Source organism: Lepidochelys kempii, chromosome 1, assembly GCF_965140285.1.
Source record: "Lepidochelys kempii isolate rLepKem1 chromosome 1, rLepKem1.hap1, whole genome shotgun sequence".
NCBI lineage: Eukaryota > Metazoa > Chordata > Testudines > Cheloniidae > Lepidochelys > Lepidochelys kempii.
In genome coordinates, this window is record NC_136380.1 from 12,280,000 (window position 1) to 12,298,664 (window position 18,665).

Here is an 18,665-nt window from a genome sequence, read left to right on the forward strand (position 1 = left end):
AGTGTGGTCTGAGCACAGGCCTGGCAGCCAGGATCTGGGGGGTCTAATTCCAGTGCTACCACCAGTGTCCTAGGGCTTCGGGCAAATCACTTAATCACAGAATCAGAGAAATGTCAGGCTGGAAGGGACCTTGAGAGGTCACCAAGTCCAGCCCCCTGCGCTAGACTAGACCATCCCTGACAGGTGTTTGTTCAGCCTTTTCCTTAAAAACATCCAGTGATGGGGATTTCACAGTCTCCCTTAGAATCCTAGTCCAGAGTCTAACTACTCGTAGAGACAGAAAGCTTTTCCTAATATCTAAGCCCCCTGCCTGGGGCTGAAGCCCTTGAATTTCAGCTTTGGCCCCCACACCTGGGGCAGTGCAGCTCGGGCTTTGGCCCCCCGCTCCTGGGGTCCTGTAGTGATTGTTGCTGTCAGAAGGGGGTCGTGGTGCAATGAAGTTTGAGAACCCCGGACATAAATCTCCGTTGTTGCAGACTAAGCCCACTAGTTCTTGTCCTCCCTTCAGTGGACGTGGCGAACGATTGATCCCCGTCCACTCTAGAACAGAGCTGAAGACGGTTATCAGGTCCTCCGATCAGTCTGCTTTACTCAACACTAAACATGCCCAGGTTTTCAACCTTTCCTCCTAGGTCAGGGTTTCTGAACCTTTGATCATTTTTGTTGCTCTTCTCTGACTCTCTCCAACTTAGCCACATCTTTCCTAAAGTGTGGTGCCCAGACAGTACTCCAGCTGGGGGCTCACCAGTGTTGATTTCAGACGAATTTTCTAATTTGTCAAGGTCGTTTTGAATTCGAATCCTGTCCTCCGGCATGCTTGCAGCCTTTCCCAGCTTGGCGTCACCTGCAAATTTTATACACGTACTTCATTATCCAAGTCATGAATGGAAATATTGAAATGTACTACACCCAGGACTGACCCCTGCTGGACACACCCTAGATTTGCCCTTCCAGTTTGACAGTAATTATTGATATCTACTACCCAGGAAAGCTTATTCCCAAATAAATTTGTTTGTTAGTCTCTAAGGTGCCACAAGGACTCCTCGTTATCTTTGAATACAGACTTTCAACCACTTGTGCACCCACCTTCTAGTAATTTCATGTTGACCAAATTTCCCTAGTTTGCTTCTGAGAATGTCATGTGGAATTGTGTCAAAGGCCTTACTGAAATCAAGATATAGCATGTCTTCTGCTTGCCTCCTAGCCACCCGGCCAGTAACCCTGTCAAAGAGAAAATTGGGCTCATTGGTGCGATTTGTTCTTGACAAATCCATGCTGGTTATTCATATAACCCTGTTATCCTCCAGGTGCTAACAAACGGATTGTTTACTAATTTGTTACAGTATCTTTCCAGGGATTGAAGTTAAGATGACTGTCCATAATTCCCCAGGGCCTCCTTGTTCCCCTTTTTAAAGATAAGAGCTAGGTTTGCCCTCCTCCAGTCCTTTGAAACCTCACCCATCCTCCATGTGTTCTTGAAGACAATTGCTAATGGTTCTGAGATTGCTTCAGCTAGTTTGTTAAGTACCCTAGGAAGAATTTCATCTGAATTGCATTTAATCTCTGCCTCACCTGTGAAAGGGAGATGATAATTCTTCCCTTCTAGAGCTGGTGTGTGGCTTAGGTAATGGTTAAATAATACATTGCCCTGCTATTGCCTCTTTCACTACAGGATCTCAAAATCTTTTACAAGTTAAGCCTCGAAACGCCTAGGAAGTAGCATTATTATCACCATTTTACACATGGGGAAACTGAGGCACACCGAGGTTGATTTGCCCAAGAGCACAGGATGAGCACTGGGATTAGAACCCTCATATCCTGGCTCCTGGGCCTGTGCTCAGACCCAAATATGTCTGATTGCCCAATTCAGAGGGTGGTGCCTGTCCCCACAGGGGATGGAATCGTTACAAGGTGAATCTAATTTTGGACTCAGACTGTGAAGCGTTGTAATCTGAGCAAGGCAGAAGATTTGCAGTGGCACCAGCGGCTTACTGATACATGGGCCCCCGAAAGCCCCTTTACACTGTCGGGAGTGGCCGAGCCAGGAACAGAAGCCAGATTTCCTGACCCATGGTTCAGTGCTGTAGCCACAAGACAGCTGTTGCCCGCATTGTGCTGTGGGGTCTCCTTCCCCAGGGAGTGCTAAGCAGCAGCAGCAGTTTGCAGCCTTTGCAAAGCAATTGTCTCGGACCCCTCCAGTTTAATGGGAAGGCTGGGAGCAGGCCGAATAACAAGTGTGTCTATACAGTAAACTGCTCCTCCTTCAGCTTTTCTTCCTGAGCAATGAAACTAGCATGTCCCTTGGGCACCACAGACACAGACAGGTCATTCCAGTGCACAGATGTGTGTGGGACAGCCGCCGCGCTGGGGGATGGAACTGGGGAACGCCAGAGCTAAAAACACTACACCTCCCAAGAAGGGACTGCAACAGACTCCGATCTGCTGTGAATGAGCCGCGACAGAACCCGACTCACTCACCAGTGGGCGCCGCGTGCTGCTGAGGGAGCCCCCTCCAGCCATCACGCATCTTGTCTCATTTCCAGAATGCAGCTCTGTTCTGGTGGAACCTTCACAGGAACGGAGCTGGGAACGGGGACACCCTCCACGCCGGCTGCCCAGTCCTCGCAGGAGACAAGTGGGGTAAGAGACGCCGGAGATCATCACAATGCACAGCCCGCTAGCCTCCCTGATCAGGTGTTCTTTTGTTTGAAACCCTGGTGCAGTGAAACCCGGAGAAAGGATGGCCTGACAGAGGGCAACAAGCTAGTCACTCTGTCTGCCCAGGATGGGCATGCTAGTACAAGCAGGAAGTAGGGATGAGATGGTGCTGCAATGCCAAAATAGCCATGGGACAGAGGGACTGGGCAGCAGATGAGAGACACCTTTGAAACACTAATAATCCTCTGCAACAGGAGTTCCAAGCACTTTGCAAAAAATGATGTCTAGGTGCGGGATACTTAAATACCACTTCACCCCTTCTGAAATGCAGCCACCTCTGGGGTGAAGCCTGGCAGCTGTTTAACTGTTCACAGCAGTGCTGCATGACAGTTTAGGACAGGAAGTGGAGAATACTGTATCTGACTGACACTATGGGGAGAATTTAGGGAACCACGGTGTAAGGTCCAGAAGTAGAATTTGGCCAGCACGCCCTGACGCTTGTGAAAAGTGACTCGAGACCTTTAACAGCCACAAGTGGTCAGGAGCTTAGTTTTCCATCTCCTCCAAATGCCAAAACCTCCAGGAAGACCGTGTGCCTCTAGCACCAGAGCACCCCCTGCTGGATTGCCGCATCTCTGCTCTAGCTCTTTGTGGAGGTCTCCCGTGCATGTGTTAAGCCATCATGACCCTGCTTAGCTTCTGAGAGCTGAGAGGCTCACAACACACAGAGACCACATTAAAATAAACACAGCTGGGGAAACTGAGGTACCGCGGGGAGATGAAGGGACTCAGACACAGTGGGGAATCAGCCTTTCCTAGCTGCCTGTTTGGGTGGTGTCTAACAAGCAAATGTATATCACGTGCAAAAGTGGGATGGTTTAAATTACAAACAATCACAGAAATGACCTTTATGCCAGTTGGCAGCAATGTCTAGTGATTAGAACAGAGGGGCCAGGGAGTCAGGGCTCCTGGGGGTCTAGTCCCCACTGTGTCTGAGTCCTTTCACGTCCCCGCTATACCTCAGTTTCCCCAGCTGCAGAGCTAATGCTGCCTTGGGACAGAGGGGCTGTCCGAGGGTTCATGCATGGTTCATTCAGTGCTTGGCGAAGGCCCAATGGCACGTGCTAGGAAAGCACCGGGGGTTACTACTTCTCATCATGCTAGCCTGCTCTGCCCAGCCCTGGGACAGTTTCTGTTGCCATAGTAATGAGAATCCTTCAAAAGGGGAGGGAGGCTTTAAAAATAAAGCTAGTCTGGGGTGTAAATAAAAGCTGAACTAGCTCCCTCCCCGTGAAGATGGCAGCCAGCCCAGAGTTTGGGGCCCGTGTCTTCCCAGCACCCCGGCACGGAGCTTGCTCCGGCTTCAGTTCAGCCTGCTTTGCACCTTCTCTTAGTCTTGAGCAGTTTCTGACGGGGAGGATGGGCCGGGGCTGCCTGCGCTAGCAGGGGACTGGTGTCAGTGACCCAGAAGGTTCCTTCCCATCCTACGGGCCGTGCTTTCCGGTTAGGGAGCCGTCCTGCATTGTCGCAGGGAGGGAGCTGCAGCTCCGGCTCCACTTTCTACAGCCACCGAGCGCGTTGCCCGCCGGGTTCCCCAGCACCTGTGGCTGCAGCAGCTTGGCACTGCCCAGGGAGTGAGCGCCACGCTGCCAGCTCCCTCCCAGAGCGATCCGACTCGGTGTCTCTACGCAAGGAGCAGCCCGGCTCGACGGACTGGGGCTCGCGCGGCTTGGGCGACCGCCCTAAGAATAGCCCCGCAGGCTGGAGCTTGGGCTCCGAAGCCCACCCGCCTCCCCAGACTGCAGAGCCCGAGCCACAACGGCTACGTGGCCATTTGTAGCCCGAGCCCGTGAGCCCCAGTCAGTTGCCCCAGGCTCCGGCAACGCACACTCTCCCTTTGCCCTTCGAGAACGCCTCCCACCTGAGGCTCTCCACGGGCTTTCCAAGCATTAGTGGCTTTACACTCAATCATCCCATCTCTGACAGTGGCCAGAGCTAACTGCAGGAGAAGAGGTAAGAAAGGCCTAGGAGGTGGGTGATGGCAGAATTACCAGCTCATCGGGGAGTTCTCCCTCTGGCCTCTTCAGTCAGTGGGTGGCTGACTCAGGAGTGTCTGTATCCCTTCCTGGCATCTCTGTTACTCTCTCCATTTTAGAACTTTAGGGAAACTGAGGCAGGGAGCACTTCACACCAGAATGTTCAGCCTCTATGGAGTCACCCAAATAAGTGGCCGGATTTTCAAACACAACTCAGACCGCTGGGGGTGGGGGCAGAGCCCTTGAATATCTGGCCCCGAGCAATTTGGGATGCTTGACTTGAGTCCGTGTCTGAGCCAGGACTAGGAACGAACCCCTGGCTCTTAGTCCTGACTGCTCCCTGCTCCCTGTATGCTGCAGGGCATGATCCCCCAGCAGCAGGCAGATGGGCTGAACGCCTGAGCTTCTCCTCCACCTCAGCCTCTGAGACTCTCGTGTTGAACCCGTGCGGACACCCAGTGCCGCCCTCTCTCAGTGTGCGTCGCCCCCGTCTCTTACAGTGGCAAACAAATGGATCCACGAACACGGGCAGGAGTTCCGAAGGCAGTGCGGCCCTGACCCCAACGACTAAGGGCCGGAGCAGAGCGTGACCACTCCACCCAATCCAAAGGCATGGAAAGAGGTGCAGGATGGAAACTCACCACCATCAGAGCCAGAAGCAGGGACCACCTGGAAAAGCCAGCTGGTTGGCTGCAAGGGAATATGGCCTGCTGCCAAGGCACGTCTCAGCAAGGCTTCCTCTGCTGCATATTGAGTCTAAGGATCCAGGAGGGGCTGGGAGGGGGGAATGGAACAAAAGTCACAGTGGGAGGGGAGCAGGGCACTTGTAAGGAGAGAAAGAGGCAGCTGGATGCGCCGGGGCTGGCTCAGCTAGGGAACAAGAACAGCAGAAAGGGCGTGATGCCGTTCCTAGGAAGTTCCCATGGGCCAAGGGGGAGGAACTAGTCCGAGGGCCAGAGTCTGATTTCAGTTACGCTGACCATGTTAAGTCTGGACTTATTCACTGACTTCAACCCTAGGTTGGCACCAGTGTCATTTAGAGCAGAGTTTGGTCTATCGGGGAAAATAAAGCAAAGGGAGACTGAATAGCCAGGGCAACCCCCTAACGGGGTGACTCTGGCCTGCACAGTATGCTGGAGGAATCAGTGTTGCATTGGGCGAGGGTAAGGCAGCAATACTCAATTAGATCTGGAGAATTTTATGACCCGAGGCGGGCCATTTGTGCAGAAGGCTGACAAAATTAAAAACAAAGAATAATTTCAGCTGCCAACAAATAAAGACCTTGACTGCAACACAAATATTAGTGTTTCTATCTTTTAACCAAGTCTACAAATCACCATTATTCCCTGTGTTTGTGGCAATCTCTACTGGGAGAGGTGAGATCGATGACTCTGGCAGGCTTGGTGAGGAGTGGTTTGTAGGAGATCAGGGCAAGGCGCATGCACTGGTGAAGATGCTCATCTGTCAGGCAACTGCAGGGTTGGTTTTTTTATAAAGGTCATAGTAGAAAACCCAGATTCACAGAGGTACATTGATCCAAACATTATTAAAAGATAGATGGCTGGATTCTGGCTATTCTGAAACTGGGCAGCATATGGAGTCCAGAAATCACCAAGTCCCACTTTTCTGAATGTTGCCTTCAAGACAGCTGAGCTCCGGAGTCTTACAGTTTCAAATGGAAAGGCACCTTCATCAGTTGAATCAAGAATGTTCTTTGCTTCAGAAGGGCAAGGTCCATTGGCAGAGACGACAAACAGAGCCTCACCTCTTCCCGCCCCTGCTCCACCCTGGCCCCACTTCTTCCTGTCAGGACCACCTCCTCCTCCTCTGAGCGCATCGCGTCCTCGCTCCTCCCCCCTTCACCTCCCTCCCAGCCTCCTGCAAACCACAAAACAGCTGTTTGCTGCGGGCGGGAGGCGCTGGGATTATCAGCAGGGGGAAATTAGTTTTTGTAGTGACCCATCCACTCCCAGTCTTTATTCAGGCCTAATTTGATGGTGTCCAGTTTGCAAATTAATTCCGGTGCTGCCGTTTCTTGTTGGAGTCTGTTACTCACACCTTCTTGTTAATTGTTTGAAATGAGCCACCTTGATTACATTGGCCTCATTAGCACTACAAAAGTGATTTCCACCCCTTCTTGTCAACTGTTGAGAATAGCCCACTTCCATCTTAATTGAATTGGCTCATTCACACTGACCTCCCCCCCTTGGTAAGGCAACGCCCATCTTTTCATATGCTGTGTATTTATACCTCCCTACTGTATGTTCCACTCCATGCATCTGATGAAGTGGGTTTTAGCCCACAACAGCTTATGCCCAAATAAATTTATTAGTCTCTACGGTGCCACAAGGACTCCTCATTGTTTCTGAAGACCAGTCTGTAGCTCTGCCTAGTCAAACAGCCTCGCGAAAGGAGGCTGACCCTCCAATAACATAGCCAGCTAAGGAGGAATGTTGATGTCTTACTGTATTGCCCCCCCTGAGGCTGCTGTCTGTTCAGCAGTAGATTTAAATGCATAGAAGAGCAAATCATTGCTAATAACACTGCTGTCGCAGGGCGCTGAATGATGCTGATTTGCTGTGTCCGCTGGCAGTCCCTCAATTTACAGCAACCGGACAGCTACCTGTAAGCCAGCTTTGGGCTGGCTCCCAGTCCCAAGGCTGTGCTCCGTTCCCTTGTTGCAATGATGGGTCTGAAATGTAAATCTGGCAAGAAGCGCAGCCCAGGAGGAGAGGAAGGTGCTAATGTCACCTGTGTTGGTTGTATCCCAGCACCAGGCCAGCATTCAAAGGATCCAGTGGACCAGCAGAACCAGCAGGTCCCAGGGAAGCTGCCTGCCTTAAAGGGGAAGCGTCACCAGCAAGAGAGCTTGTAGGAAACTGTTTTTCTCCAGAAGTTTGACATCTTGGTGGCGTTTGCATCCATTAGCCGTTAGTTTGTTTTTAATACATTGCGTAATCAAAGCTTGTACAGAAAACAGTTCTGACGGTTTTCATTTAAAACCTGCTGGTTTTGAGAAGCGAAACGCATTTTTTTCAGTAAAACTTAAGCTTACGAAAGTCACAAATATTTTCACGAAAACCAAACCATGGCGGCCATTTTTTCGCAACGAAAGATTTTGCAACCCGCCTCCCAGCTCTTCATTTGTAAAAATGTCAAGCGAGTCTAATCCGCAACTCCTGGGGAACTTTGGAAGGGGATCTCAAACCTTGTGATTTGTGCAGCTTTTGTTTACGTCCTGTATTACCCTGCTGCTTTTTTAACAGCTTCATGGTTGCATTCCTTTGCCTCACAATGGTGTTTCTTCCTCGCTTGTCAGACAGAGCTTCATTGCTTGTAAGGCCTGAAAGCACCATTGCGTTCATCTAGTCTGACCCCCTGCATAGCCCAGGCCAGAAAACCTCACCCAGCAATTCCTGCATCCAGCCCCTATCTTATGGTTGAGCTCGGCATAGTTTTAAAAAACGCGCCCAATGACTTTTCCATTCACTAGTCTCCTTTTATTCCCTCCTCTCCCCTTTGCCTAGGGTCCGCTGTCTCCACCTCTACAACGTCACGGGCAGCTAGCATAGTAGCCTTTTAAACCCCGTGCCCAGTGGGATACTGACTAATGTCGAGGCCCTGTTTTCCCTGCCGCTTTTGCCTGTTGAACAGTTCTTTGCTCGCTGCTGAAATTCTGCCCCCTGCTGTAGAGCGGTGCACAGTACGTGTTCAATTCTGTGCTGCAAAGAGCTGCGGGGCGATAAGTGGCAGTGAGGAGCTACCCAGCGAACAGTGAACGCTGTGGAACTGGGAGTAATTAGCTGTCTCTCTAGGACAGAGGTGGGCAAACTGTGGCCCGCGGGCCACATCCGGCCCGCGGGCCCCTCCTGCCCGGCCCCTGAGCTCCTGGCCCGGGAGGCTGGCCCCCGGCCCCTCCCCTCCTGTTCGCCCACCCCCACAGCCTCAGTGCACCATGCCGCCAGCACCATGCTCTGGGCACTGGGGCTGCGAGCTCCTGGGGCAGGGCATCTGCAGAGCCCAGCCTGCCCCGGTGCTCTGAGCTGCACAGGGCATGGCTGGCTCCAGCCGCACGGCGCGGCTGCAGAGCCACCAGCCACCGGTGCTCCAGGCAGCGCGGTAAGGGGTCAGGGAGCGGGGGGGTTGGCTAGAGGGCAGGAGAGTTCGGGGGTGGTGGTCAGGGGATGTGGGGGTGTGGATGGGGTCGTGGCGGTCAGAGGGCGGGGAACAGGTGGGTTGAATGGGGGCAGGGGTCCTGGGGAGGCAGTCAGGAAGGAGCGGGGGCTTGAGGGGGTGGTGGGGGGCAGTCAGGGGCCAGGAAGTGTGTGGGGGGCGGATAGGGCAGAGGTCCGGGGTGGGGCAAGAAGCAGGGGGTGGGGAGTGGAGAGGGGAAGGGGGCCTGGCCACACCTGGCTGTTTGGGGAGGCACAGCCTCCCTGAACCGGCCCTCCATACAATTTCCGAAACCAGATGTGGCCCTCAGGCCAAAAAGTTTGCCCACCCCTGCTCTAGGACAAATACTCTAAGGTCTGTATAAATGTCTTCCTCTCTTAGCCAGTTTTCTGGTTCCATCAGGCATGTCTCTGCTGCAGCTGGGAGGTGTGACTCCCAGCCCAGTTAGAGAGACACACGCTACCTCTGCTTGATGTAGTTTGCTAAAAGTAGCCATGTGGCCGTTTGTCCCGGGCGGTGGCTCCGGCTAGCCACCCAAATCCAAGCCCACCTGAGTCCAGGCAGCTCCCATGCAGCACCATCCACACTGCTATTTTTAATGTGCTAGCTTAGCAGCGCTCCCAGCTGCAGTATGGACAGCCCCAAGAGTCTTCCTTTAAACATACTGGTCTGGGTATAACAATAATAAAGCAATAAAACCCACAGCTGGTTAGGCTGCGACTATGCTGCACACCCCAGCCAGATGGAACTTTAAAGTGGCAGCAGGGCTTGAACTCAGATCCTACTGCTCCCAAACCACAGACCCCAGTGAGTTGAGCTAGAGGAGAATCACCATAAGCACTGCAGGGTCTATGACACATAGGAGAGCAGTTCATATTCAATCCAGCAGAGGACAGCGGACTCACACTGACTAGCCAATCAGCTTAGTATATTGTGTAATGCTCTATAGTCAACTCACCTCAGCCCTGTGAGACAGAGAAGGATTACAATCCCCTTGGATAGCTAGGCACACTGATGCCTAGAGCCGGAGGTGACATTATTTAGCCAAGGCCACCCAGCCAATCACTCTCAATGCTGGGATTTGGACTCAGGAGTTCCTGCTTCCCCACCCCATGCACAGGCTACCAGATCACTCTCTAGCTGAAGAAGTTTCCTGTCCAGCCATCCTCTCCCCGGCCCCATATTTAGATTGACGGCCCCAGTCTGCTCCACTCAGATGCACTATTACTGGTCGCTAGCGAGCTTTGGGCTGGAAAATCAGAGGCCTCCACAATGGAACAGCCCTCCTAGACCAGCGGCTCCCACCCATCTCCTGTGCAGGCTCCACGTGGGCTCCTGGTACTGGGCTCCTGATACCAGGCCCTGGCCCAGCGTTAGCAGGTGGCTTAGTGGTTAGAGCGCAGGATTGGGCTACATTCTATTCCTGGCTCTGCAGGGTGCCCTTGGGCAAGTCACTTCATCTCTCCATGCCTTGGTTTCCCCATCTGTAAAATGGGGATAATGACACTGACTTACTTTGAGCTCTAGGTATGAAAAGTGCTATGTAACAGCTTGGTTTTCTGTTCCATTTTCTCTCTCCTGTCCTTCCTTTTCTGCTTCTTTTCTTCTCTCCTTCTCATCCTCTGTCTCTGCTAATCGCTGCTCTCGGGTCTGTTTGGCTTTCCTGTTCCACGGCTCCCCGGCCCTGGTCCCCGCCAGCAGAAAGCCGCATGCCGTGGGGGGAGGAGGGGTGTTAGTGTCTATGGGAGCCTCCATGAGGCTGATCGCATTTAGCTCAGTGCTGTAATGAGCAGAGAGAAGCTTTGCATTGTGGGGTTTCCACCTGAGCCTACAGCTGCTTCTATGGTGGTTTTCTTGGAACTGAGGACGGGGGGGGGACAGCAGGCAGGTAGATTTCCAGGAGCCGCTTCTATCCTGGAGCCCTGGGAGCACATTGCAGGGAGGAGAATAGAGCTGGGGTCATGCAACTTTCTGTGCTCCCACTGTTTTCCTCTGCCCTGTGTCTCTGCCTCCAGAGTAATCAGGGGCCCATCTAGGCAGACGCTTCCACTGGAGTGGGAAACTCACTACCAGGCCACTCAGTCAGTCCATGCCCCAAGACCCAGGAGGTCTATTCCCTATAGCATGTCCTCCAGTCTTCTGCCCGCTCTCATTAATGACTGATTTGCCTGGGCTCCCATCTCGAGCCATTGGGAGGCTCTCACACAGTCTCTCAGCTTTCACCTCCCCTGCTCTGCAGCCTAGGATGGGCCCTCAGATACCCTGGGGATGGGCTCAGTATAGGAACCTGAACAGAATACCTCTCTTCACTCGGCTTCATCCCATTCCTCCTAACTGCCTCCGCTCGTTAACATCAGCCCCATCCAAAGCCACAATAGGCCACCCCTGGTTCTCCAGTTCCATAGCTGCCCTTCCTAGAGCTCGGGTCTTGCATCTTTCTGGCACTCCGCCCTGGCAGCCAGATGGCCACAGAAGAGGAAAAGAAAGCAGCATTTCCCTTGGAGCTGTGGGTCACACGCCCACCTCCCTGACAGTGTAAAATCAACTGAGTTAATATTTGAGGAATGGCCATTGTGGTTAACCAGCACAGAGCTGGATTTCCCTCCTCCACCCCCTTTCCCAGCATAATAACACGCCAGGGTTTTTTTCTGGCCGCAATCACAGGAGAAGGTATTGGTTGTTCTGGAAGCCTCGAATGCACTGATGGCTGAGCCTGTGCTGCAAAAGCTGCTTCATGAGTAGCCTTGGAAAGAACTGAACAGCTGGCACCATAGCAGCTGCTGAGCTGGTAGACAAGTGGCTCAGTGGGATTGTTTTGCGCTGTAGCCGAAAAGATTTTCAGAGAGCCTCAAGTCCTGCCCGGTGCATAAGTAGGACCTTCAATAACTACACCAGACAGTCCAGCACCAGCTTTTACCATTATTTAGCTCAGCTTTCTGCAGCATACCCACCACCATATTAATTGTAACAACCAACCTGGAACTTGTAGGGAAGGGCACAGCACTGGAAAGTCAGTCTGTGTACACATGGCTAGAATGTTAGCTGCATTTTCAGCTGCTCTGTAAATAGTTCTCTTAGGGGCTTGTCTACACTACAAAATTAGGTTGACTTAAGTTAGGTTGACCTACAGCAACTAAATCAACTTTTGGTGTCCACACTACCCTCCTTCTGCCGGTGGGGTGCACATCCTCACCAGGAGCACTTGTGCTGATTGAAGTGGGACATTGTGGGGCACTGACAGCTGCACGGGCTCACAGCTGGAGCCCCCCCCCCCCCCCGCCCTGGAGCTGACAGCCTGAGCTGTGAGCCCAGCAAAGGCTAAATTTCACAGCAGGGATCCTACCAGCAGTGAAATTGACATTCTTGTCAGTTTCACAGCTGCTATTGTTTCACATATTGTCTCCGGCCCTAAGGGTCAGCCCCATGTCTACATGGATGCTGTGTTGCCCTAATTACATTGACCTAAGTGCTATGCCTCTCACGGAGGTGGAGTTATTAGATGTCTGTAGTGGGCGACTTACGTGGGCGGGAGCAACATTGTAGTGTAAACGCTTACAGAGTTAGGGCGTTGTAAGCTGCCTTATGTCAACCTAACTCTCTAGTGTAAACCAGGCTTTAGTAAAGAGCCAGTTAGAAACATGGAGTCCTCGCATGTTGTGGAGTCTCCATAATTGGAGGTTTTTAAGAACAGGTTAGACAAACACTTGTCAGGAATGGTCTAGTTACTACTTAGTCCTGTCTTGAGTGGAGGGGACTGGACTAGATGATCTATAGAGGTCCCTTCCAGTCCTCTACTTCTGTGATTCTGTTATTACCCAACACATGGTACATGAGAGAGTAATGGAATGCGTTCGGTGTCAGGGCTCAGATTGTAAAAAGAAAGAGGCAGGCAGTACTTTACTCAAGCTCCACCCATGATCCCCAAATCTTCCCACTCAGCCCCAGAATAGCTGTGTGTGTCAGCTAAAAGGATCAGCACTGAAATAGTTAAGGATGCATTTCAACACCAATCAGTAGGATCCAGAGTTAACATCTTGAGATGAATGGGGGCAGTTTGCATAGGCTGTTTGCAGACTCAGCAAGAGAGCATGGCCTTGGACTGCATTCAGGTATTCTTCACAGTCAGAAGGGCTAGATGCTTACTGGCCCTTTCTAATGAACGTTCTAATGACTCTGCAGAGGCTGAGGGGACAATCTGTGAAGTGCCGGGGAGCTGGCTTGATATGGCCACAGGCTACTCCAAAACTTACCATTAGTGGCAAAGAGTGGGACACAGAGCTGTAAAATAACTACCTAAATTGGGCTGCTACATAACACGCTCCAGAGACATAGGGCTTTATGAAGCCCAGCTAGCCTCAGGTGTCCACTGAGAGACAGATGAGTGGTAATTATCATCCCTAACTTACAGCTGGGCAGCTCAAGCAGAAAGCGCTTACAGGGGAATCCTATATCCTGTGCTCAGACTATTGGCCCAGGGCCTGTCCTTCATCAAAGCAGCTAGATACCACTGTGTGTGGCTGCCGTAACCCCAGAGCTGGTAGGGGACTGTCTGGTGTAGGTACTAAGATCCCTCCCACTCATGCCCTGTACACCATGTGCAAATTTATTGCAACCCAGCCTCAGGCCCTTGGGTCACAAGCATTCCTCCCTGGGACTCTGTGCCCCACTGTCTCCTCTCTGTGCCAACACACTGCCTGGCTGCTGGCAGCAAGCTGGGGCTCTAAGGCCAAGCGGAGAACAAGGCTGTGCAATCAGACCTATGGAGCCTATCGGAGCTTGGAGTAGGCACGGAGCTTTAGGGCCACAGGGTAAGCACTCGTGCCCTGGACTGGGCCTGCAGGTGTTACCGTAATATACATAATAATGCTCCATAAGAACCTCCTAATGGACTGGAAGAGACCTGCTGGGTCAAGCCCAAGCCTCACTGTCCAGCCAGCCCCGTCATTTGTCCTCACTGAGCAACGGCCAGTTCTTGGTGCGCTGTCTGAAAAAGGGCCTGAGGGAGATTGGGGCCCCACTGTGGTGGGCACTGTACAGACACATAGTAAGAGGCAGGTCCCACCCCAAAGAGTTTACACTCCAAATAGACAAGACAGCCAAAGGGCCGGGGAGGAAACAGGCATGGAGAGGTGAAGTGACTTGCCCAAGGTCACCCAGCAGAGCAGTGGCAGAGCCAGGAAGACCAGCGCCCTGGGCTCTAACCTAATGCCTTGTGCTGGAGCAGGAAATTTGTGTTTGTTCTGGGGGTAGGGTTGGCTTAGCCCCTCACGCCAGCCATGACAAGCAACCTTTATCAGACAGCCTGCACAGAACAGCTTCTCACAAAGCAGCTCACAAGGGGAAGGGGAACATCATGTCCGCTGTGCAGCCAGGCTGGCCCTGGGTCTGGCTGTGTGTGTGTGTGAGAGAGAAAGAGAGAGAGACAGAGATCAGGAAACAGAGCCGCTCCATGGAGCAGACAGGCTCTTGCCTCCTCCTGCATTCCAGCGGCGTGGGCTCTCTTGGCTCTGTGCCTGCCTGGAGAGGAATTCAACGCTGCCTGTGTGAGAGTCGAGCTCCCACGGGGCACCAGATACAAGATCCCTTTCTCTGGTCACCGCTGCAGCACCTGTGGCTGTGTGACTGGAAGGTAAAGGAGCCTTCAGCGGGGAGGCAGGCCACGAGGCTGGTTCCCCAGCAGCATCTGGTGACTAGGCAAGGAAACTGGCTGTAATGCAGAAGATTCCTAAGAGCCCCGTCCTGCATTGCTCGCACTCCCAGAAGGCCTGTCAACCCTCACTGGGGCTGGGCTGTCCTCTCCTAACACCGGGGAGCCAGGCACGCTGCAGCACAGAGCTCCAAGCCGGATCAACAAGCATATTGACCACTCGGGCCAAGCGGTGCTGGCTCCCAGCTGATGAGAGGGGCTGGGAGCACCTCACTACCCCCTGTTTTTCCAGACTCGGTGGACCTGTTTTTGCAAAGGTGACAGGCAACTACCGCTGCATTAGAATGAAAGGGGAGCGGTGGGTGGTCAGCAACCGGTCCCAGTTCAGATAAACGAGCCATCGCCTGAAGTGGTGTGTCCGGGGTCAATCGAAGAGAGCTGACGGGATCAAGCACAATGCACACTTGGAAATGCTAGAGGGCACTGAAGCAAGGGAGCTGGAAAAGCTATAAGTTTCTCATCACGCACAGAGAGGCCAGCGAATCCCGCTCACCGCTTGATCGCTACAGTCAAAGCCCCGTAGCACAGCTTAAAGCTCATGCTGACCCTTGGCCCAGGTTTGCAATGGGTCAGTGGACGCAATGGCATAGGCCCGAGTCTCTGCTCCACGAGAGTCAGAGAATCTGTGTTCCTCAGCATTCCCAGCCAGGCTGCTACAATCGCGCTGTACCACAGACGCTGTGACAGGGCCTGCTGTGGCCCGCTCAATAGATATCAAGGCCAGAAGGTACCACTCTGATCACCGGATCTGGCCTCCTGCCTGGGATCTCTCTGCAGCCCCAGAGGAGCAGCTACGCGGGGTCTGGTTCATCTAGTCCAGCCAAGCGGTCGCCACCAGCAACCAGCGCCAGAAGATCCCCCAGCAGAGGCAGCAATGGGCTAACCTGTCTCTGCCCCCAGCAGCTGGAAATTGGCAGCTGCTAAGAGGCTCCGTTAACGTTTTTATTATGAGAGTGGGGGACTGAGAAGAGCAGGTTTCTGCCCCCAGCTCTGCCACCGACTCGCTGCGGGACCTTGGGCAAGTCACTTCGGCTATGATTTTCAGACGCCAGAGCTCTCGCTGTGGCTCCTCATTGCACATTTAGACACCTAGTCAAGGGGCCTGATTTTCAAAGTTGCGGAGCAGCCAGACTTCCTCTCTCCACCTCCGTCTGTCTGCTGCCTCTCTCCCCCTTCCCCCCACCCCCATGTTTCTCTCCAGTCTTCCCTTTCCTCCTAGTCCCATTCCCCTGCTCTGCTAAATCCTCCCCTCCTGCCAGGTACCCTCCCTTGCCCAGTTCCTCGGAGGGCCTGGCCTTAATTAACCCATTTGCCCATAGGCTCCCTGAGCTTTCGCTACTGCTCCCAGCTTTTCCTCCCCCTCCCTCAAGGTCTCACAGAGTCACTTCTCCACGCAGGACTGGCCTAGAAACCAGGAGGGGGTTGGCCTGTTCTTTAGGGGGTCTCTATTTCCCTTGGTCAGGCAGCTTGACTCCGCTACCAGTGAGCTGGGCCCGGTGTCTGCACCTCAGAGGTGGGCTGGACCCCATGCCTGCTGCAGTCTGACCACAGCGGTGAGCCAGGAGCAGAGCAGCCCGTCGCCCTCCAAGCACGTGGGTATTTGTTCTGCTGCGGCCCTGCACTCAGGGGAAAGGGCGAGAAAGGGAAACTGAGGCACTGGACTCGGGTCTAATAGACAAGAACACTGGTTTTGGAACCCAGATCTCCCAGGCCCGTTCTCTGTCCACCAGGCCATGTTGCTTCCCATGCAGATATTTTTACAAGAATTAATTTATACCCGAGCCTGCTGTAGCTTTACTGATCACAGCAAACAGCGGCTCAGCCTGGACCTTTCATTGCACAGATCATGTGTCTCACTGTGGATGGGCCCCGTTGCATTCAGGCTTGTACGATGCGCTTGCCCTATTACTTACATGTAGGCTTGGAAGGATTCAAGTTTTGCCAGTAAATGTCAGTAAACATCTGTGACGGGTTCCCCGGGATGCAACCTGGAACTGGGGTACCACTGAGCCCTCTGTCTTAGCAACCTGAGCTCCCTCTCACACTGCGATGCACCTCTCCAGGAACTGCACTTACACAGACAGGGTTACCCAGCTGAGTTACTGGAATGCTTTCACCATCCACCCCTGAACCAACAATGGAGAGGCTTCAGCCAATTCCCCGCAGCTTCCCAGCCTAGGACCCCAGGGCTGTACCGTCTTGTCCTGGTCAGAAGCCTGACCAGTGTAAGTTTATTACCCAGTCCACCCCTCCCTCAATGTAGAGAGGACATGCACCAGCTCTTGTTCCTGAGCAGACTTCCCAAGCATGTCAAGCAAAACCCACTGCTTTAGGTAAAATATAAAACAGATTTATTTACTACAGAAAGATAAATTTTAAGAGATTATAAGTAGTAAGCAAACAGATCAAAGTTGGTCACCTAAGAAAGAAAGGACTTGCACTCTGAGTTCTATAAACTCGACAGGATTTGAATCGAGCAGTATCTCACCCTGATGGTATTGTTCCTTCATTCACAGGCTGAGGTTCTCCTTTCCAGCCTGGACCACCAAATGTTCGTCCTCCAGCCAGTGCTTCCAGGGGATGAGTTGTGAAGCAAATGAGGACCAGTGATGATGTCATTTTCCCTCCTTTATAGGTTTTTCCTATAAAAATCACTTGTGCCAAGTGACCCACACTGTAACAGGCAGGAGCGACGGCAGAGCAGTGTTGTTAGACCTGCGAAGAGATGGGGAGCGCAGGCCATCCTCCGCGGCACCAGCTGATCAGTGCAGGGCTTCCACCAGCACCCCTATCCATAGTACTGCACCATTGGCCGGGGGCGGGTTCGGTCTGCTCCCAACCTAGGCTACTGTTGGAAGCAACTACCAGACCTTATGTCCTCCTAAGATAGTATGGGATGTATAACGGCTATAGCCACCTGGGCTGATTTTCGGGGGGACTAGCACCCACCACTCCCCCTAGAAATCAATGCGAGCTAGACGTACTCAGCACTGTTGGAAACCAGGGCAAAAGCTTTTAAGACTGGGTGCCTAGGAGGTGGCTCCTAGAGTCCGTATTTAGGCAACACAACAGCCGTGACTGGGTTTTACAAGCGCTGGTGAGCATCCCCAGCTCCTGTTTGGCTGCAATGCGATCGAGGCGTGCTGAGCACCTCTGGAAAAAAATAATCAGCTCACTTCTCCGAGGTGCCTAAATCCAGACTTCAGAGCCTCCATTTGGGAGAATCGGAGTGCGGGTCCCTATGGATTAGATCAGCGTGTGACAGTGAGGTAAACTAGGAGATGTGGAAAGTCGCTGGAAAAAAAGCACGCCCTGAAAAACATGCCCATTGGACCTAACCTATCTCATCTCTTATTATTCAGTGTTCATATCATGGGAGTGCAAAGAGGCCAACCAAGATCGGTGCCCGATCACGCTAGGCACTACACAAACATAAATGAGCCAGCTACTTGGCTATTAGCCAAGATGGTCAAGGATGCAGTCCTGTGCTCTGGGTGTCCCTTAACCTCTGACTGCCAGAAGTTGCGACTGGATGACAAGGGATGGATCACTTGATAATTGCCCTGTTCTGTTCATTCTCTCTGAAGCACCTGGCATTAGCCACTGTTGGAAGACAGGATACTGGGCTAGATGGACCATTGGTCTGACCCAGTATGGCCGTTCTTTTGTTCTTACTCTTTCACAGTGGCGGTTCAGTAGTTAATGGAGAATCAATAGTCCTTTTATTTAAAATGTTGCCAAAACAAACTAATTATCTCCATGTTTACAGCTAGGAAATCTGGGTTATTCAATGCATCTTGCCTGCCAACCTGAACTGAGCTAACACATCAATTGCAACGAGAAGTCTAACAAGCAGGAGGGTAGTGCCACCTTGTGGCCACATTACATATGTTAGCGAAAGGAAGAAATGTCTAAGTTCATCTACGTGACAAGAGGAAGGTCCCAGCTATGATCTATGGGTGGAGAGCTGGCTGGGCCCATGGTGCTGTGATCTGTGGATGATGGAGAGTTGGATGGTGCCATGATTGTGGTTTTCCTTATTTACAGCTGTTTACCACACATTTCCCCCCCCCTTGATTTGACTTTTCCCT

The 18,665-nt window shown here is 52.5% G+C and overlaps 1 protein-coding gene across 1 annotated transcript in view; it reads left to right on the top strand.

The window, feature by feature from the left end:
• P4HA3 (prolyl 4-hydroxylase subunit alpha 3) overlaps positions 1–5,992 on the top strand; it is a 32,728-nt gene extending 26,736 nt beyond the window's left edge. Inside the window, exons 12-13 of the mRNA XM_073334316.2 lie at positions 2,544–2,640; positions 5,195–5,992. Of these exons, the coding sequence (XP_073190417.1) occupies positions 2,544–2,640; positions 5,195–5,265 (168 nt within the window). The 3' untranslated portion in view covers positions 5,266–5,992. The remainder of the gene's footprint in view (positions 1–2,543; positions 2,641–5,194) is intronic.
• The last annotated feature ends 12,673 nt before the right edge of the window (positions 5,993–18,665 follow it).